Below are 22,141 nucleotides of genomic sequence, written 5' to 3' on the forward strand. Positions count from 1 at the left end.
CAATTGGATAACACTAGACCATGATTACTCTGAATTATTTCGGACTTCGACGCAATCGGATAACACTACGACCAATGTGTACTGTCCTCCAACGTTGCAGTGCTGTCGTCATCAGTTTAGCTGGTTTCCCAGAATGTTGGGGTAAAAGTAACGTGCATTGCTCTTTGTCAGAGTGTCTCGCAGAGACAATTCCATTGTGCTCTCGCGAGAACTCTGGATTTCCAGGGTAAGAGAGATATTGACATGGCAAATAAATGCAGTCAAAATGAAGCCATGCACTTATATGGATTCTGCCCCTAGCTTTTCAATATAATTGGAGGTACTTAGACTTATAATTAAAGGCACTTTAGAGGTTCTCAGAGCTCTCACCTCTGTGGTATTTCTCTGTGGGCTTTGTTTTACGTGGGTAGTGGACAGAATAATTGCGCAGCTGCTGAAATTTTTACACCAGCCAGATCAGGGCTTCTAGGGCTGCCTACCCGATCAACAAGCTGTCAATTTACATTTCAACTTCAAAGCAGCTTTATCCACATTTGTAGTAGTATATTACAGTACTGACTAAAAACAAGGAAATCCGTTATCAGCTTTGGGCTGGATTGTAATACATTTGTGTGAACCTACAGACACCAATACTTTAATACAGCAATATAGTCTTGAAGTATTTTGGTGCAGATTAAGGAGCTGAAGTATGTCTGTGTGCACAACATTTGTCCCAGCCAGGCTGGATCACTGTAATGAGAAGCAGACAAACAGGACAGCAGTCTTGCTCGTGCAGACAGGTGAAATTCTCCCTGCGCTGCGGAGACAGCTGCCTTCCAGTCCCAGTCCCACGCCACGGCTGTTTCAGCCCATAGGCCCTGCATTAGCTTTCTGGGCACTAGCATTCTCCTTGGTTATACACTCCCACACGTACACATTTATAGATACAATCTATGAATAATAACACCCCTGTAGATTTCCGCTTAAATCTGGCGAGGCAGTGTGTGTGTGTGTGTTTGTGTGTGTGTGTGTGTGTGTGTGTGTGTGTGAGTGTGTGTGTGTGTGTGTGTGTGTGTTTGTGTGTGTGTGTGAGTGTGTGAGTGAGTGTGTGTGTGTGTGTGTGTGTGTGTGTGTGTATGTGTGTGTGTGTGAGTGTGTGTGTGTGTGTGTGTGTGTGTGTGCTTTTCCCTGGGTAAAGCGTGTGTGGTAAACAACAGTTTTCCCATAAAACCCTGCGGCGGCCTGTGGGGCTCTGGTGGGGAAATAGTCCCTGACCCAGAGAGCTCCTGATTTTAATTATGATGCCATCACATGGTGACATCACATCACCTCCCACAGCAGCCGGCTCTCAACGCACCGCTAGCGTCGGGGCTGCCCTCTCCCACCGAGCGCCCGGAGAAGATGGCCGGTCTGATTTGTGACCCCTTTTGTCGAGCCCGCACATGCCCTTAATTCTCCGCACATCAGACCAGCCTGTCCCCACCTACCCCTCTCCTCCTCCTCCTCCTCCTCCTCCTCCACCTCTTCCTCCTCCTCCTCCTCCACCTCTTCCTCCTCCTCCTCCTCCACCTCTCCTTCTTCTCTTCCTCCACCTCTTCCTCCTCCTCCTTTTCCAATCCCTCCTTCTCTTCACATCCAGCATCACAGCTGTCCAAAGGTCTATTCAGATGTCATTCCAGAGGGGAGGTGTGAGTGTATGTGTGTGTGTGTGTGTGTGTGAGGGGGGGGGGTAGGTGGGATGGTAGGCGGGGGGGATCTTTGCCAGCGCTGCACACGGGCGACCACAGGTTGCTAGGCAACCGGCGCGTGTCCTTGAGCTGCGAGGAGCCCTTGACTGGGGGCGGCTGCTGAGCTCAGCAGGACTCCGACTGATCATGGCGCTGTGATAGCCCTGGCCTTCGAGCCCTCACCCACCCTCCGCACTCTTCATCTGGTGATTATTCACAATCACCACATCAGCATATTTATCAGAAGGACACTGTAATGTGAGCTACCATGACAAGAGCGCCAGAACAACAAAGCAGTCACCATCACTCCAGTATCTGTGTAGATCTGGCTCCCATGATCCGTCAGAGAAGACCCTTCGTTGTTTTACTCCGAGTCTGCCGGTTTTACTGGGACTTTAACCCCCTGTGTGAATGTATGACTTCCAGCTGAGATTCTGACAAACAGCCTCAGTTGAATCTCCCCGCACATCAAAGTAAGTGCTCCTTTGTTAGGAGTGTGCGATAGAGCTGGTAATCTGATGGGAGATGTGCGATTGCTCTGGGGCTGAGAGGCGCGAGCAGTGGGTGGTGTAATCTCCTCCTCCACTCCTCTCTGCCTCTTTATGGTCAGCAACACCACCACGGATGCCCTTAAACACACACACACACACACACACACACACACACACACACACGAACACACACACAGATAAAATGAAATCATATTTCCAGCTTTTACAGAATATTTTTTTCTCCAACCACCTGATAGGGACCGAGGGGAACAATAATGTGAAAATTCTGCCTGTGTGTGACAGTACTTGAGTGTCTATGTGTTTGTATCTTTGTATGTGTGTGTGTGTGTGCATGTGCTTGTAATGTATGTGTGTGTTAATGTGTGTTTTCTGTAAATACATATGTGTTTGTACTTATGGAGATGAGACGTTAAATTGTTGATGAAAAGACAGTTTTGATGACAAAAATATAACTATCTATTTTGTGTAATTTTTGTGTGATTTTATTTTTAACCATGCAAGAAAAGCGTTGTGTGGGGGCTGCCTCCAGCTCAGATATTCTTCAGCTGCATCTCTATTTTTACACCTGTCAGCACAGAACTGCAGTCTTACAGTAGAGCAGACTTTCTGCAATCCTATTGTAGCATACCCTCGATTTGAAAAGCCTCTTTGATCATTTCCCTTATTTGAGACAGTAGTGCCTCAACATACCATCAGAACGCATTGGAACCCTTATTTTCCTCTGTTGCGTCAAATTCATTGTATTTATTGAACAGAGAAGGGAGATTGAAGGGAAGTTGGAGGAAGGAATGACCATTGGAGGAGATGGACTTAACCTGGCAGACAGTGTGAGGGTTACTTTGGTGATGTGATGTGTGTAAATGGCGGTGGAACTCCTGTGTCTGACTCTGTGTGTGTGTGTGTGTGTGTGTGTGTGTGTGTGTGCCTTGCAGCGGTGCTAACGTGTCGGCCCGATGAGTTCCAGTGTGGAGATGGCTCATGCATCCACGGTACCAAACAGTGCAACAAGGTGCACGACTGTCCTGACCACAGCGACGAGGCTGGCTGTGTCAATGGTAATTGTGTGTGTGTGTGTGTGTGTGTGTGTGTGTGTGTGTGTGTGTGTGTGTGTGTAGGTGTGTGTGTGTGTGCGTGTGTTTGCGTGTGTTTGTGTGTGTGTGTGTGTGTTACCTTGTACCTCTTTATTCTCTATGCACATCTACATGCACACTTTGTGTGTTTGTGTGCCATTCTATGTTTGTGGGTTATTGTGTGTACGTGTGTGTATATGTATGTCACTGTGTGGGTTACACACACTAGACAGTTAATTACCAGATAAAGGATTATTGGATTAATTTCCACTTGGAGAAAATTCAGGTTTATCTTCAGGCCCCATAGATACATCAGATGAAAAAGTAATTAGAAAAAAAACCAAACAGGAATTTGCCCTTCCTAACTCCTGCCTGTGTCCTCTGTGTCTGTCCGCCTCTCCTCCTGGTCTTGGCTAATGTTGGTGTTCACATTTCTCCACTGTTCATCCTGCAGCGACCAAATGTGAAGGCCCTCATAAGTTCCTGTGCAAAAATGGCGAGTGCATCGACAGTGACAAAGTATGCGACGGCGCCCGTGACTGCAAGGATCGCTCAGACGAGCCCAAGAAAGAGTGCGGTAAGAATATGTGCCCCTAGCTTTTGTTCCTATTTCAATTGCGACTGCCATTATTCATGATGACCCATGATTACTGGACTGCAGCCTGTGTTATATCCAGAGAAGCCTTTCTAGGCTCTGCGGCCGCTCCCGCTGCTCACGGTTTGATCACTGGCGCTGGCGTCGTGGTTTGATGGTTTGATCATCTTGGCACTAGTTCGCCCCTGACGTAGCTCATCTCATGCACACTGCTGTGGAGAGTGCCGCTGTTTTGGTCTGGAGTTTTTTGTACTGGCCCAGTTTCCATCTCGCCTTGATGAAGCTATTTGTGCTCATGAATTATGAATCGGTCTGCCATGATTAATTGCGGAAAGTTGTTTTCTTCATATTATGGTCCATGGAGTTGTTATTTTAAAAGTTAAAAAGTCTGAGAGTCCCGTCCAGTCAGTCTTTTTTTTCTGTATTTTTTGCCGATATGCATTCACCCACACTCATCCATCACAGTGATATCTCAGAAATGGAGTGTGCATACATTTATTCAAGTTGGCAAGAAACTTACCTGGAATCTCAGATTTTTTTCCCCCTGTGGATGGATACTTGGATACGCACTCTTTTCTCAGAAGGAATTATGCATATCTTCGTTTGAACTCTTCTAAGACGATTACTCCTCTCCTGTGATTCCCTCTGCTCTGTTAATCGGCGGTGCTGTGATGTGGGTCTGACATATGGCGGCGGTGCGGAAGCGGGGCGGCGTGTGGCCCTAATTGTTCTTTCCCCTGGTCCTGGTCAGGGTGCCGTCACTAACCCCTTTAATGAGAGCGCTAGAAGACCTGGCCCAGAAGCCTCGGGCTGCTCTCCGAGACGCAGGGGAGCGAGAGAAAAGAGACCGAAGGACGAGGACGGAGAGAGAGACTGAAACACGAGTGTGTGTGTGGGTGAGGGTGTGTGGGTGAGGGTGTGTTTGCATGTGTGTCTGTGTGTGTGTGTATGTGTGTGTCTGTGTGTGTGTGTGTGAGCAGGAAATGAAAGAGCGAGGGCATCTTCATGTGCGTGTTCAGAGGGGCAGGCTGGAGAAGGAGTGGAGAGTCGGAGAGCAGGTGTCGGCACAATTCAGCTTAATCAACAAGTCCCAGAAAGGAAATTCGACAGGATTTAAAGGAGTTGCTGGTCAAATTACCTGTCTGTAGCTCTCTCATTTTAGTCAAATCACAGAGACCACCCGTCGCCCCGCATCATCCTCATCACATGGCATCCTGATTGGCCGAGGTCTCCCGGTGTCTCGCTCCTTGCCTTGTGAGCCTCCTCCTCATATTTGGCTGGTGGCGTCAGCTTCCATTCCTTCTCATTAAAAGCTTCACGGACCACTTGGCACCTCCAGCTGTTCAGCCAACCCCAAACTCACAAGATGTTCGCTTTGCAAAAACCAAGCATACACACTCACACACGTATACATATGCACACACACTCACACACGTATACACATACACACACGTATACACATACACACATTCACACACACGTATACATATGCACACATTCACACACACACGTATACATATGCACACATTCACACACACGTATACATATGCACACATTCTCACACACGTATACATATGCACACATTCTCACACACACGTATACATATGCACACACTAACACACGTATACATATGCACACACTCTCACACACGTATACATATGCACACATTCACACACACATATACACATACAAACATTCACACACACGTATACATATGCACATATTCTCACACACGTATACATATGCACACATTCTCACACACGTATACATATGCACACATTCTCACACACGTATACACATGCACACATTCACACACACACGTATACATATGCACATATTCTCACACACGTATACATATGCACACATTCTCACACATGTATACATTTGCACACATTCACACACACGTATACACATACACACATTCACACACACACGTATACACTTGGGCACTTTCCTTTGAATAGGGGCTTTCATTTTAACATACACTGTATGTCTGGCTTTTGATACCTTTCACTTACATGCAAGCGCTAGTCTTTCTGGTTAGCTGGTTTTATAGTGTGCTATTGCTGGCAGTGGTATGTCTTAGAATTGTAAAGGCATGTCAAAAATGAATCTATTATGCATTAGCATATGTTACTGAATTAACATTTGATTAATTGATAGACATCTAAATGAGTTTGATTTTAATTCCCTTGCAGCACAGCTGCTGCTGTCACTACTATTACTTCTGCTATTCAAGTTGGCGAATGAAATCTGACTTTAAAAACAAGCATACATGTCAAACAAATGTTGCTCCAGACGTCCAGCTTAATCAAGTGTCAGTCTCAGGACTGAGAGCTGATTGAAGGCTTTGACGGTTGACTGAAGTTTGCGCTCCTCAGAGTAGTGATCCCTCTGATCTGCCTTCGTCCCTTCAGGCTTGAACGAGTGCCAGCTCAACAACGGGGGCTGCTCGCACGTCTGTGTGGACAGGCCCATTGGCTTCGAATGCCAGTGCCCAGCAGGGTACAAGCTGCTGGACAAGAGAACGTGTGGAGGTGAGTCCCACCGAATGACCTGTTTTGCACAGATGCTAACAAACATTGTGGAACAATATGGTTCTCTGCCATTCAGCCTTTGGTAATCAATGCTTGACTGCGTTGTTTAGCTAGTTTCAAGGACCATTGATTGTTCTATTTACATGGGAAATCTATTGTGTGATAGATGTTTTATTTCAGAGCTACAAATAATTTTGTCAAACACTCATTGATCCTACTTATGATCTCATTTCTGCCCGTCCTCCCCTGGTCAGATATCGATGAGTGTGAGAACCCAGACGCCTGTAGCCAGATCTGCGTCAACCTCAAAGGGGACTTCAAGTGCGAGTGTCACCTGGGCTACGAGATGGACCCCGTCAGCAAGACCTGCAAAGCCGAAGGTGAGATGCCGTCAGTGTTTTCAACACCAGCTAAACATCTGGCACATGTTTCCACGGCAACAACTGAGAGAGCAGAGAGCATAGCGAATGTCACATCTCGGTGCGCACTCACGCACACCACCCTGAACTTCAGAAGTCCAGTCTGTAACTGAACCCGAGCTTGAGACCCAGATTCTTAGCATTACGTAAATCTCAATTTGCCAAGTGTGCACAACACGTGTGCCGCCCTCTCTGCCCCTTCCATAACCTCTCCACGGGCTCTTTGCAGACTTTGCCTCACTGTGTCCATGCTCATCCCACTCATCCGTGGGTGTGAGTGTTTGTGTGAGTGTGTGTGGTTGTGTGTGTCGAGCCCACAGTAGCGTAATCATGCCTAACACATGCTGACTGTAAAAGAGAGAGAGAGTATTCACTCCCCCTCCTGCCTCTTCTCCAGTGAGAGCACAATGCCCGCCTCGGGGACAGAGTTAAAAAGACAAAGGTAAAAAAAGAAAAGAATCCATGCCAAGATTAAATTGGACACTCTGTTCATTTAGGCAGGGACGAGCCAGACATGCTGATTGAAGCAGTGCCCGCAGCTACAATATCTGCTGCCTTAATGATATTACGGCTCCGCTAAAGTGGTCGTATTTAGCGGCGGGTGGGCGGCCGGATGTCTGGGAGAGCTGGGATGGGTGGCAGGCAGCACGGTGCAGAGCAGAGCAGAGCAGACAGCCGCAGATCGGGCAGAGAGATCGGAGCAGACCAACTGAGTAATGTGAGTCATTACGGAGGCCAGCATGTTCATATGAGGACAGTAAATCGGAGGGCTTGTCAGCTCCCCCTTAACACTACACTGGAGTCCACTTTCTCTCGCTAACACTGAGAACCTGTGACACTGTGAGCAGTGCTGTCATGCTTCATGGCTCTAAGGCTGGTACATGCCAGAACTTATTGCCTTGCACTTTATGTATTTGTATTTGACTGTGTCAGCACACATGCACTTTGGCCTTCGTGTACTCAAGTTTAAGAAACTCAAGTTTAAGAAAAACAGAAACGTTCTAACAGAGTACAGGAAGAGGGCCCCGACTGACTGTGTTGCGTGTTCCTTTCGACAGGGAAGAGTCCATATCTGATGTTTACCAACCGCCACGAGATCCGGCGCATCGATCTTGTGAAGAGAGACTACACCCAGGTGGTGCCCACGCAGAAGAACGCTGTTGCCCTGGACGTGGACGTGGCCTCCAACCGGATGTTCTGGTGTGACCGCTTCCACCGGAGGATCTACAGGTACCCTCCGGTGCTGCCCCAGTGCTGCTGCCCTTCACAGGCGTTAGTGGCCACAGACGCTGAGCTTTTGTATGGTGGCCTGTGTTTGGAAACGGCTGATGGTTCAAATGATAGTGAAACAAAGTTGCTTTTGTATCTCCTGCTGCATCAACAATTGAATTGACCAGATGTGTGTACTGAGGCTTCTTCAGAATCTGATGAAGCCAGTATTGGGATTGTATTGTATGGACCCATAGTTATTTGATACTTCATGTTCTCTGGAATTGCACATGGCATCCAGGGCAGTTAAATGCACTGATTGTCAAATTGTCCTTCTTATCCAATTTGATCCTTGAGCTCAGGAGATTGCATTAATTGGGGACACTTACTCCTAATAATAGAGACCTCCCTGGGTTTGTAAAAATGAAATAGTGATTGCTATTAAAATATTCAGCCTCTCCCAGTCCATAGAGTGAAAGTGCAAAGTCATTAGCCTGTGTGAGCTGAAAGCCCTTTTGGCTGATAGCGCTCTGTATGTGTGGAGACCTGAGGTGACCACTGGGAATGCAGAAAAGGGAAAAGGGCTTTATTCTCTAAATTCAAATCAGGTTCTCGATCTCGATCTCGATCTATCTCAGTTTCTACCATGACAAGAGGACTGCAGAGATACATTATTAGCTGCTGGTCTGTGGCTTGAGTTATGGATTGCTGTCATTGAATTGCTGAGCAATCTGTGGTTGTTTGTGTATCTGTGTGTGTGCGTGCGTGTGTGTGTGTGTGTGACCGCAGCGCCTACATCCACGAGGCCAGCGACCCTTCTCGGCAGCTTACGCTGATAGACTCGTCCCTGCACTCTCCAGAGGGCCTGGCTTTGGACTGGGTCCAGCACAACCTCTACTGGACAGACTCCGGCGACAGATCCATCTCCGTGGCAACAGCCGACGGAGCAAAGCGCAAAGTTCTGATTGACAGCGACCTGAGTGAACCGCGGGCCATCGTGGTGGACCCAGACCGAGGGTAAGGGCAGGAAGGGAGAGGAAGGGACAGGAGATTAGAACCTTCTTTACTGTAATACAAATGGACTAACTATCAACCACACAACACTGGAGCGACTGGCCTTTGCAAGTTGACTCTTACAAGCTATGATGACTGCAACTGACATTACAGCATGTTCGTATCGGAATGTGCATTGGGTCTGCTATGCAAAAACATTTCAGGCCCTGATTTAAATGACGGACAAATCTAGGCAATGAGCAAAGCATGTCTTAAGCATGAACTCAAGCTACAGTGGTGGGTGGCATGTGGGAGCATTGACCAAGTTACCAAGTAGCAAGTAGATTTTTCCTAGTTATCTAATTAGTTTAGGTTAGACCTTAGACTTGGCCGTTTGCCAGTCATTTCAATTAGGGCCCTACATCAGTAAGCTACTGCAGCCTCCAGTGGACTTCAAGTGGATATTTCCCCCATTCTAATCACTTGATGTAATCCAATTACTCTAGAGATGCTATCACATCATAGACCCTTCTGCCCTCTATCTCCCCTCACTACTAAACAGTGGGCGACTGAGTGCGCAGCAGCATTTCAGCAGCGATGTCTGTGCAGTAAATCAGTAGTAGTTACAGCCTGTGACGTGTGCTTTAGCTGTAATTGCAACTGCACCGTTGGATGGAGCTCCACTCCATTTACTTTCCATAAATGCCCCACAGCATGTAGCTTCTTTCCCAATATAGGGTTTTTGGTCACTGTCACACACACATAAAAACATCAAGAAATATGTGCAAAAATGTCATATGTAACAAAACTACAAAAGAGAGATTCAAAGAAAAAGTCACCCTGCAGTAGCTGCTGAAAACCTGTACATTAGCTGTAACTGCACATGAATGTACACCACTGTATGTACCAATTCCCAGTGACAGGGAATGGTGTGTTCCAATACTGAATAGATGTGTTCCAACACTGAAGGAGGCAAAACACACACAAACCACTAGGGCAAAGTTGACCAATCTCTATTTCACCAATTTCATTCTGGCCATGTCAAACAAACAAATTCTAGAGGCTAGTGGTTTTCATTAGAACATGAAAGAAAATTTGAATTAATACAGATCAGGATGTCATGTGGGGAAAGGTGTGTCTAGGCACCTCTCTGCTTTGGTGTGTTAGCTCCCTGACCGACATCTCTGCTGCCCCACAGCTTCATGTACTGGTCCGACTGGGGCACCAGGGCCAAGATCGAGAAGGCCGGCATGAACGGAGTGGACCGGCAGATCCTGGTGTCCGAGGGCATCGAGTGGCCCAACGGGATCACTCTGGGTAAGCCTGCAGACGAGCTGGAATAACTGTTTTTTGGAATAATGTTTGAGTTTGAGTTGAGTCTAATGTTAGAGGAGGCCTCTTATTGAGTCTGCCCACATGGTGTCTCGCTTGTCATTCAGCTGTCATTCAGCTGTCAAGGAGTTTTTTTGTTCCCAAGCAATGGGACATTGCTTTTGTTGCCTCTTGGTTGCATAGTAACAGGAGTTTAAACAATGACTAGCTGAATGTTAGCGGCTATTTTTCTCTTCCTTTTTATATTCTGAAGGCTGGCATGCAGGCATCTCTTTTGAAAGTGTCTCAATGTTTAAATTCAGTAGCAGTAAAAAATGCATATAAAAAAAGACATGACTTCATACGGAGTCATGAGTCATATCCTGACCCATAGAGTCTATGTGCACAACTGTCTCTTTATGTATGTCTCTATTTCCACAAATATTTAGAGTCACTGTTTTCCTTTAACCTGTGTGTTTTTAAGTCTGGTCTGGTGCCGAGGGTGCTTTTCCTTGTGATATAGCTGCTGTGACAGTTCTGTCAGTCTCTGCAATTGTGTATGTTTTTGTGTGCACCCGTTTGTTTGTGTGTGTGTGTGTGTGTGTGTGTGTGGTGTGTGTGTGGTGTGTGTGTGTGTGTGGTGTGTGTGTGTGTGTGTGTGGTGTGTGTGTGGTGTGTGTGTGTGTGTGTGTGGTGTGTGTGTGTGTGTGTGTGTGTGTGTGTGTGTGTGTGTGTGCGCGCGCGCTCGCTGCAGATCTCTTGAGCAGGCGTCTGTACTGGGTGGACTCCAAGCTGCACCTCATCTGCAGTGTGGACCTGAGTGGAGCTCAGCGCAGGGTGGTCCTGGCCTCCACCGAGAGGCTGGGTCACCCATACGCCCTCGCTGTATTTGAGGTAAGGACGTTTGTGTGTGTGTGTGTGTGTGTGTGTGTGTGTGTGTGTGTGTGTGTGTGTGTGTGTTTCTCAACCACAGCGATTACTCCATGACCTGCTTCATGCAGCACACCACATTTCTATTATGATTGTCTGGGTGGTTGTGTGTGTGTGTGTGTGTGTGTGTGTGTCTGTGTGTATGTGTGTGTGCTGTGTTACTCATGCTGTGTGTAGTGGTGTAGCTATTTGTTTATTCCTGTGGCTGACCCTCTGCTGAGAGTGGAGCTGGCCTGAGCCATGCTGCTGAGCTGGCAGTTCTGGAGCCTGAGCCTGGCTATCCCCATTCAGAGCCCAATCTCTCTCTCTCTCTCTTTCTCTCTCTCTCTCTCTCTCTCTCACACACACACACACACACACACACACACACACACACACTCACTCACTCACTCACTCACTCACTCACTCACTCACTCACACAAACACACACACACAGCTCACAACATTAGCATCTATTTAATCAACCTTGCAAGACATTATGAGTTCCAGCACTCTGTGTTCAATTGCATTCACATGGGTACACATACACACACACACACACACACACACACACACACACACACACACACACACACACACACACACACACACACACACACACACAGTTTGTATTGAATTTCAATTTTGCTTTGTGTGCTTTTGTTTTTCTTGTTCATCAACATGAATGGTGAATGACGTGTGGTGAACTTCTCTAGTACCTTATGGGTCACCATTGTCCACAAAAATATTTGATTTTGGCCTAATGGTCCTACAGCATTTTTTACAACGGAATGTTTTTTTTGCCAAAGTGGTTTATTTTTAAAACGTAATTGTTGTAATTGCAGTGTGTAGCTCCTGACTGCGTGTGTTGGGCAGTGAAGCAGCATATTGCCCTTTTGAAAATCCCCTTTTCCACTCCATGAGGTAGATTGGAGCTCTGATCCCAAGAGATGCTCCCCTACATACAAATGCAGCTGTGTTCACACATGCGCTCACACATATGCAAATGACACACACACACGCATAAACTCACATACACTATGTGTGCATATACACATACATGCGCGCACACATAATTATTCATATCACTATATGGAAGTCAACACACAGTCTCGCACACACACACACACACACACACACACACAGACACACATACACACACATGCGCATGTCTGTTTTGTCTCGGTCCTCTATGGTGCAATCGTCTACATTATATGTAGCAGCATTTTCTCTGTGTCGAGATAGAAATTGATTGAACAAAAAAGACAAGAACAACAGCAATAAAAATCGGTGTAACTTGCCGAAAGAGCTTTCCCATTTTCTAGCTTTTTGGCATGGATGTGTGGTTTTGACAAAGAGAGAGAGAGAGAAAGAGCGAGAGGAGCCCTCGCTCCCAATTACTGTTCACTCCCGCCACTGTGGAAGACGAATGATTCTGGAATCTGCTTGATGCCCTGTCTGACAGAGCTTTTTTCTCCCGGCCGTGAGTCAGATCAGATGGCAAGTCTTTAGACAAGAGCTTTGTCAGCCGGCGATGGTGCCTGCACGCCACACTCATCACACGGCATTACCCGCTGAACCGTCTCTCATCCGCACCCTCCAACTCACTCACTCACTCACTCACTCACTTACAGAGGGAGTTCGGTCTTGTCCAGAGTTCTCTCTTGATGGGCATCTAGTCAGATTCACTTGCAGTTTAACTGCTTTAGCTGCTGCTGTTGGCTTCTGCGTCCTCTTATTAGAGGTGGTGGTGGTGGTGGTGGTGGTTGGTTAAAAACAAAACCGTATCTCTGACTTCAGCTCTTACTCTTTATGAGTTGTGATTTCATTACATAGCTAATTTTCTCCCTGGAGTATTCAGGCGTGTTTGATGAATGAAGCGTTTGTGTGAAATGCTTTCAGTAATGTTGATGTGTAGGGGAGCTGTGACACTGGTGGCTGCAGTGCCCAGACCACTTCCAGGCCCAAGTGCCAGGGTTCAAACCTGACCTACTACGGTCATTTCCTAAATTCCACCTCATCTCTTTCTCTCACTCGCTTCTTGTCACTCTTCACTGGCCTATAAAGGCAAAAAGCCCAAAAATACTCTAATGAGGTAATAGAGGTGTGTGGGCCACAGATTCAGCAGCAAGCACAGGTGAATGGATTTGAGTGGTTGTTTGTGTTCCTGTTCAGGATCGTGTGTACTGGACTGACCGTGAGAAGGAGGCCGTTTACAGCGCCAATCGCCTGACTGGACAAGAGCTGACCGCCCTGGCTGAGAACCTCAACGACCCTCACGACATAATGGTGGTGCATGAGCTCCGGCAGCCAAAAGGTGTGTGTGTGTGTGTGTGTGTGTATGTGTGTGTAACACAGGTTAAGAAATGAGCACATGGAGGGCCCTGTGGTGCAGCTAGCTACAGCACCCATACGATGTTCGGGTCCACGGGCCTAAAGTCTGGGTTAAAGTCTGACCCAGGTCATTTCCCGATCTGTCTCTCCCACTTGTTTCCTGTCACTGTCTTCACTAACCTATCACAATAAAGGCAAAAAAAATATTCTAAAAAGGTATATTCACATTTCATAACATATTTACATACATATACTGTACACGCATTTGCAGGAAGCATACATGACTTCTCTGTCATATTTCATATATACTGTATATAATAGATATATCTCTGTGTTAAGGCAACACATTCTAAACTCTTTCGCCTGAGAGAGATATTAAGCGGTTCTGTGAAGCCAGAGTCCTGTGTGCCTCTGTAATATCTGTCTGTTTGTCCTGCAGGCGTGGACAGCTGTAACATGGGTGGGATAGAGAACGGCGGCTGTGACTTCTTGTGTCTGAGAGCGCCGCAGATTACTGAGCACTCGCCCAAGTACACCTGCGCCTGCCCCCACGGAGAAGAGCTGGGGGAAGATATGCGCCGCTGTGTCCCCGGTAACACAGCGAGATCGCCCAACACACACACACACACACACACACACACACACACACACCACTTAGCTGCACATGCACTTACACACTCACACACATTTATTCACACACACATACACATGCATACACATAGACACACCGGCACTCACACACACGCACACATACACAAGCATACACACACACTAACAATATGCATAGACGTTAGCACATTAATCATTGAACACTTTTTATCCTATTTAGTGAAGCACACATCTGTTACTGAACAACAAAGTGACATCACTGTGATGTCTCTCCACAGCTACACCATCTGCCCAAGACTCCAACTCCACAGCAATGTTGAACACATCCATGACCATCACCATGGAAACTGCATCCGTTATTCCGCCAAACTCCACCGGCCCTAGAGGTCCGGTGGTGGCGACCTCAGAGATTGCGGTGACTGGCCTCACACCTGCGCCCCCCATCACCAGCATGGCCGATGCCCAGCCACCGTCCAACTGGACGCTGCATCCCAGCAGCAGCAGCAGCAACACCTCTGCTGGAGCCGTCCCCACTGTCCCCGGAGAGATCAGTAACCTGTCCCATCACGGTGAGACCCTTTGCTGCTGTTGTGACCGCATGGGTCAGTTTCATTGAGCCCTAACGTCAGAGGGTCCAGTCGTAGAAGTGTTGTTTTGGAAGAAGGCAAAAGCTGAGGTTTGCCTAACAAGAGTGACGCTGTCCCAGATGGTCCTGAGAACCCCTTGAGAACCCTTTCAGTGATCCTAAGCTGTGGTATAGGGAGGGTTGTAACCCTGCTGTTCTCAATGTGGTTCCCTTGTTTAACTCTTGTGGCTCTGCGAGTTAATTTAATCATGTATGAAATCAGATTGCCGTAGTATGGATGTAAAGCTTTATATGTGCACAAGAATAGATAAGAATCATCTCAGCCCTAAATGGCACTACTGTTGAGTTCTGCCATGCTGATTAATGATTACCGTAATCAGGCCCAATAGCTGACACAGCATACTAGTAGAAGGGGGTGGGGTCCACCAGCACAGCCTGGACTCTTCCCTCTGGGCAGTTCCATTTACAGTGGACAGCTTAGTGTGCTGTGCGTGTCAGACACACTTGGTCAGAAGCACTGCCATTACGCTGCAGTTTGGTGTCCTGCACCGCTGGGTCCCAGCCTCTCCCCCTCAGCCATTTGAAGCTCTTCCTGTGGGTGTGAAATGACACAGATGCGCTTTAGCTGCCACATACTGTACTCGGTGACTATGGAATGAACATTGCATACAACAGTATGTGCTGTATGTACTGTCTTGGCACAAGTGTTTATTAAAAAACTCATCTGTCTTGCTAATGCATTTTAATGCAAATTATCAATATTCAGTAATTAATATTTGTATTATATTTTGATTGATATTCAATAGTATTGCATGCATTATTCTTTATTGTTTGTTGTTTATATTCCGTCTTTTTCAAATACTGTATGTTAAAAAATATCACCAGTTTCTGCAGTTCACATTTGAATGGAGTAGAGGTTGATGGTATCTCATCTCTCTCTGTGTCTTTCTCCCTTTCTTTTTCCATTGTCTGTGCTTGCTTTTTTTCTCCTCGTAGCTGGCAATGAGCTGTTTCTCCTTGGCAACAATCTGACGGTGGCGGTGCTGGGCATTGTTATTCCCATAGGTACGTGTGCCTCTCCTCTCCTCTCCTGCCTCTGAAGGGCTGCAGCCACCACTGCTGTCTCATGTACTATTTATAACCCAGGTTGTGTGTTGCCCATTCACTCTGCTAGTACACAAGGGGTTTGTTTGTATGTGCTTGGTCGGGGGAGTGTGTGTGTGAGTGTGTGTTTGTGTATGTGAGAGAGAGAGACAACCTCCGGAGTACATGTCAAACGGAGGTCCTACCCTTCGGATGATTCAGATATGATGCTAACCTGCGGACCTAATACTGACCTTATACGGACATATGTGTGAACGAGAGAGAGAGAGAGAGAGAGAGATTTTACATACATGATGTTTATCTGTGTGGGGAGGATGGAGTTCATCAGTGTACAGTATGTGGCCAATCTATCTGTTCACATCGTTGTGATCATACAAAATGAACTACAGTATGTGTTGGAGATGTTTTCAGCGTTTGAAACCATCTCAGTGACACTCTAAGTCTTTTTGCAGTTCACTCTGGACCATCTGGTCAATTTCATGGATGAGGTGGACAGTCAGTATTAATTAGATATACAGTTTTAACTTTGCATGTACATATGGGCAATGACTTCAAAAGAGGAAAATGCAAGGATCAGCGGTATATTATCATAATTATGCACTATGAGCTCACACACAATATGTTTGTGTGTGAGCTAATAGTTTAATCCATTTAATCCAGACACTGAAAGCAAACTTTACAGTAAAGTAACCATCCTATACAAATATTTGTATATGTTTGGAGGACCTGAAGTACTCCAACTCTGTCTGAACTGTAAATTATTAACAGTAAGCAAAGGGCATAGGGAATTACACATGACTGTCCACACTGCGGTATATATTTATATAAGGGGGGGGGGGGGATCATCCCATTAGCATCAGTCATCCATGTTGTTTCTTTGGTAAATGACATGACATGGAGTCTTGTGTATATTGCTCCTTGTGCCTTTCTCCTCTTCTTTCCCTTCTCCACTCCCCTCCCTCCATCTCTCTCTCTCTCTCTCTCTCCCTCCCTCTCTCCCTCTGCCCTGCCTTCTCTCCTCCAAGTCTCATTAGTTTGGGCAGAACGAAGCTGCACAACTTTGTGACTGTGACAACAAGACTGTGACAAATGCTGACTAATGGGAATGTAGATGGCTCTCCATATATAAGTATATACATGTATATATGGAGACCCTGTATGTGTATGTGATGTGTATGTACAAAATACAGAGTCTGTGTGTATATGTTATGTATATATACACAACAAGATATATATTTTTTTTACTATGATATTTCTATAATCATCTGGTATTTGTTAGTTATACTACTGCTATAAAAAGAGAGCTACTTCTCTAATTTGTTTTGCTGCTGAAATTTTTCGGGTGTTTGGTTGAGTCTTCATTCTGCCCTGTCCTGATGAGACGTGCATCTTCTGTGTCTGGTTGACTGTGTCCTTCCACCGCTGTGCAACCATTTTAACACTTCATCCCTCCTGCCCTCCCCTCCCCCAACCCCCCCATCTCCCTGGGCGGCTGTGTGTTAAACGCATGCAGTTCCTATCGTTGCCACAGTGGTCTTCGGCATGGTGTGTGCCGGCGTCTACCTGGTGTGGCGCAACTGGCAGAGCAAGAGCACCAAGAGCATGAACTTCGACAACCCGGTCTACCGCAAGACCACTGGCGAGACCGAGGAGGACGAGATCCACATCGGCCGGACCGAGGGTCTGGTGGGCCCGCACCACCATCACCACCACCCCTCCTACCCTGGCCCCGTGGTGGGCATGCCCAGCGTGGGGGGCAGCGCCGGCGGGAGCGGGGGCACGTGTCCGCCTTTCATCGCACTACCCATGGGCAGCGCACTGCCTGACCCAGCGACGCACTGGTACACCGAGCAGCCCACCATCGCCGGCCCAAAATGACAGTCTGTGCACCCCCCCCTTCCCATCCCCTCCCCCAAGGCAGGAGTGGTGGGACAGAGTGGCTCCCAGGCCAAAGATTTAACTAGTGAGCTTAGTGGTCAGACTGTGGTCAGATTGTGACAGTGAGACTCATTCGCACATGACATCCCTGAACAGTGGGCCCACGCTTAGAAGCCCCCCCCCCCCCCAAAACCATCTCCCAACCTCACCCCCTTCTCACAGCTCACTGATGGACGCCTCACTGAACTCGTCCTGACGGTTGTGGGGGGGGGGGGGGAGGACTGACACAGGCGACCTTCACATGCCCCCTCGGGGCACTAGAGCCGGATGCTGTTAATAGGCATAAGGTGGCGTCTTCAGTGCCTCACCTGGACTCTATTGGCTGTGTGTGTGTTCCTAAGGAGGATAGGTGTGTGTGGTGATGCTTCAGTGTAAGGCTCCGTCAGGTAAACTGTGACCCTCTTCGCCCCTTTTTCACACATTGAGTGTGTGCTCTGCACGAGAAAGGAACTGCGGTTTGTGATGTGAAGTGATAACGTGGTGAGATCTGTCAATGCCTCGTCCCTCTTTGAAATCTCAATAAGGATGCAGGGACGAGAGACCCCTGGGGTCCCTGTTTTTGTGTTCGGTTCTTTCTTCCCCCAGTGGCTCAGCTTTGCCTTTTTTATTTATTTATATATGTATTTATTCTGGTGTTTATTTGATTATTTTGTCGAAAAGGGACTGAACTGAATTCGACTAGCCAGCGCTCAGTCAACACTCACTCTAAACTTGTATGCCTTGGTGCTCAGCGTACCCACAGGATGTGTCTGTCAACCCCGATCCGTTTTGGTGGGGAGCAACTGACTGCAAGCCTGGATCACAGGCAACCTAGTGGGACTGAGTTAGTGATGGCGTCAGTGGCTCAAAGCATGTTTGCAGTGCCGGGGGGTGGGGGGGGGCATACATTCCTGAGAGTGTGCAAAATTAGAGAATCCTGTCCCTCAACAACGCTTGGATTACAGCAGAAAATAAACAAGACTCAAAATACTACGCGGTGTGTGAAGGGTATAAAAAAAAAGTGTTGAATATGTATATAGAGGCAGCTCAAAATCAGCTATGTGTCCGTGAAGTGGAACAAAATCTGCACCCTCAGTGCATCTCAGACTAAAGTGTTTTGCTGTTTATGTGTACACACATGGCGTGATGGTGCATGGTTGGACAAAATACAGCCAAAATATCCACAAAGGGACAGGAAAAAACCCAACCCGCACGTTTGCAACACATCTGCACAAATTTAGGTCCCCAAAACTAGGCTGCCATTTCTGCTGGTGGGGACATATTTGTACATGAAAGGAGTCTCTAGCTTTCGCTCACCGCGTCCCGTTTCGTCTCGTTTCGTCTCGCCCCGTCCTGCTGTGTGGCCCGACGGCCCCCGTGGCCTGGGGAACGGAGCGAAACAGCGCTGCGCTCTCCGCCGTTGTGTTTACCCTCCGCCTGCGCTCTCGCCATCTGCTTCCCTCTGTCGCATTCCACACGAGCGTATGCCTGCTCGCTTCCCCCCGGGCCCTCCGCTAAGACAGAGGAAGTTGAGCGAGCTCGGTAGTCTGCATGTGTGGCTCCCAGAGGCCCGGTTTAAACTAACCGCTCCGGCTCGTCGACGCCAGCGTTGACGGATAGGGACAGGCTGGACTCACAGAAGTTTCAGATCAGAGAGGCCACTGGAGTTTTGAAGTCCGCATAAGGACTGGACAGAAGTGGGGTCGCCTGGGGCAGCACAGGCGAGGAGGGATGGAGAGGCGATAGAAATCTCTTGTTGTTTTGCCAAACAATCCGCCAATCTGTACGTGTTGAGTTCTCTGTATTGTCTCAGGGAAATGGAGCAGAAAGAGTGTGTTAGGAAGGAGACAGCAAGAACAGGGAGAATGTGATTATGTCTAAGGGGCATATGTGTGTGTGTGTGTGTGTGTGTGTTTGTGTGTGTGTGTGTGTGTGTGATGATGTGCCCACAGAAGTGTTTTTTGACATTGTAGAGCACACATCAAGGATGCTTTATGGAGAGCGATACATCAAGGGCTTAACTAAAGGCTAATTTGCTGCCATTCAATACTGCTAGCCGCACACCTTGTCCAAAGTCCATGCAGCATGTTAGTTTGCTGATGTCCCTGCAGCAGTAGATGCTCTGTATGGTCAGTCAGCATTTGGAGCAGTGAGCCTGCTGTGCTCCCTTGTCACACTTTTTGTTTCTGCTCTGATGTCCATCTTGGTTCCCGCAACGATGTTGAAAATCAGATATAGACAATTTCCTGTCAAACTGTGAGGGTTGATGGGTGTGTGTGTGTGTGTGTGTATGTGTGTGAGTGAGCGAGTGTGCACATGTGTTAAATTTAATATTGGTATTGTGAAGTTGTGGTGTTTTTGAATCCAGATGTGTAGATATGTTTTCATAAGGGAATTTTGATACATAGATGTAAAATTCTGTACATAAGATTTTAGATAAAAGTCTGCCCATACATTAATTTATTTGTACAAAAATAATAAAAGCAAACACTGGATTTTTTATCGTAACAATGAAGTGTTATCTGCCAAAAGTGTTTTGTGTGTTATTACTGGAGTTTGTTTATTTTCTTGTTTTTCTTCCAACAGTTCACTCAGTTTTGGGGTAATGGTGTCACAGCACTCTTTACATGTGAATTTGTATTTTTATTTGGCAATTCAGTTTGTTTTGCGCCTTGTTTAATTTTGTATCTTTTTATTTTTCTGTCTGTGTGCTAAAAATCTTTACTGTATGACAAAATGGTTGCATATTTCTATGAAATGTTTCAAAACAGCTCTCTCTATATTGATATATAAAATGGATTAAAACTCTGTGTGTGTCTCTTATTCTGTTTAACCTGGATGATAGTAATATTATCTCGATGTAGATCTATTAGAAATGTCATTTGCATTTGTATGCTGAAGGCTGCTATTTTAGTATTAACACTCCCGTTTGTGTTTTCAAACGTGGCTGACTAATGTATGTGTGCTATTATGCCTGTAAGGGTTCAGTGAGGGTGGTGGCGACCCAGATTGCTGCTGTGCTTCTTGGCCACGTCCTCTGCACCAGTCAGCTGCTGTACGTGGTATGGCTGGGCTGGGCTGGGCAGGGCTGGGCTGGGCTGGGTTGGGTTGACCCCACTGTCTCCTGCACTGAATACCCAGCAGACTGCGGAATGCCAAGATGATTTTCGGAAGCAATCAATTCAGCACCAGTGCCCCCACCCTCCCTCTCTCTGCTTTGTTTTATGTCCTGTTCTCTCGCTTTCCCCTTTCCTAACGCAACCTCTCCCACACACATATCAATGAAAGCTCAATACCATCTCATCCAAAGAGAATGCCTCAGCTGAACCCAATCCACGAGGGAGCAACAGCAATAGATTGCACTGGTCTAACAACTGGTCCAACAGAGTTCTTGTTGCGCATTCCGTCAGAATAGATGGCCATTTTCCCTTTATGACTTGTTATGAGACTACAATAGAAAAGGGTTTTAAAAATGTCTGATTCTGCCATCAGGAACCCAAACACAGCTTCGGAGAAACTCCTTCGGGAAACAAGCAGTATTGAATAAACAAAACATGCATATTTGTGAGTGTGAGTGTAAGAAAGCAAAGCAGAGATAGTGAGGCATGGAAGGATACAATGTTTTACAGCCACAAGCTGGATTTTGAAGTTCAAAGTATCATCTACTGTATGCTGCATCAGACCGACTTATATTGAAACTTTCTCGTTCTTTTTTTAGCTCACAGAACAACTACTTAAAAAATCCAAGAAGAAGTGTAATTAAACCTATAATAGTCTATGTAATTTAATCTTATTGAAGAATATTAGCCTACTGTATGTGACACCATTTCAGACGTGTTTCAGGTGTTTGCATTGCCAGGCCTATTAGTCTGCCATACACATCCTATATCACATGTGTGATGATGTAGCTCCTCCTAGAGGATCTTTAGTTGATCAGACGGAAACATCACTGTGGGTTTGTGTTTCTGTGTGTGTTTGTAAACTGTAGAAGGCGGGTACAGTATGGTATTATTTTGTGTTATTTAGTGTGTGTTTTTTTTTAGTCTGCACTGGCCAAGGATATGTTCAGAAACCAAAACTGTTAATTAGCCAATGCAAAATCTTACACAGGGAGAGGAGCTTAACTGACTCTGTCTCATACAGTAGCTAACTACTTCCATAACCACTGACTCTGTCTCATACAGTAGCTAACTACTTCCATAACCACTGACTCTGATTCATACAGTAGGTTAGCTTGCACTCTCAGTGAGCTGCTCTGTTTTAGCAGCCTCTGCACGGTGTATTGATGTAAAGCGACAGCAATCCTCCTAGGGCCTTGAATGTGATAACC

At 46.7% G+C, this 22,141-nt stretch overlaps 1 protein-coding gene across 1 annotated transcript in view; it reads left to right on the top strand.

Moving 5' to 3' along the window:
* Positions 1-17,821, top strand: part of LOC143133559 (low-density lipoprotein receptor-related protein 8-like) — a 45,727-nt gene extending 27,906 nt beyond the window's left edge. The window contains exons 6-18 of the mRNA XM_076293314.1: positions 3,151-3,273; positions 3,743-3,865; positions 6,301-6,420; positions 6,675-6,800; positions 7,898-8,069; positions 8,838-9,065; positions 10,240-10,358; positions 11,107-11,246; positions 13,437-13,578; positions 14,035-14,187; positions 14,483-14,773; positions 15,787-15,855; positions 17,408-17,821. Of these exons, the coding sequence (XP_076149429.1) occupies positions 3,151-3,273; positions 3,743-3,865; positions 6,301-6,420; positions 6,675-6,800; positions 7,898-8,069; positions 8,838-9,065; positions 10,240-10,358; positions 11,107-11,246; positions 13,437-13,578; positions 14,035-14,187; positions 14,483-14,773; positions 15,787-15,855; positions 17,408-17,772 (2,171 nt within the window). The 3' untranslated portion in view covers positions 17,773-17,821. The remainder of the gene's footprint in view (positions 1-3,150; positions 3,274-3,742; positions 3,866-6,300; positions 6,421-6,674; positions 6,801-7,897; positions 8,070-8,837; positions 9,066-10,239; positions 10,359-11,106; positions 11,247-13,436; positions 13,579-14,034; positions 14,188-14,482; positions 14,774-15,786; positions 15,856-17,407) is intronic.
* The last annotated feature ends 4,320 nt before the right edge of the window (positions 17,822-22,141 follow it).

This window comes from Alosa pseudoharengus, unplaced genomic scaffold, assembly GCF_046254945.1.
Source record: "Alosa pseudoharengus isolate Yale_2024_CS ecotype anadromous, Long Island Sound unplaced genomic scaffold, YU_APseudo_1.1 YU_APseudo_1.1_scf_2, whole genome shotgun sequence".
In the NCBI taxonomy this organism is placed as follows: Eukaryota; Metazoa; Chordata; class Actinopteri; order Clupeiformes; family Clupeidae; genus Alosa; species Alosa pseudoharengus.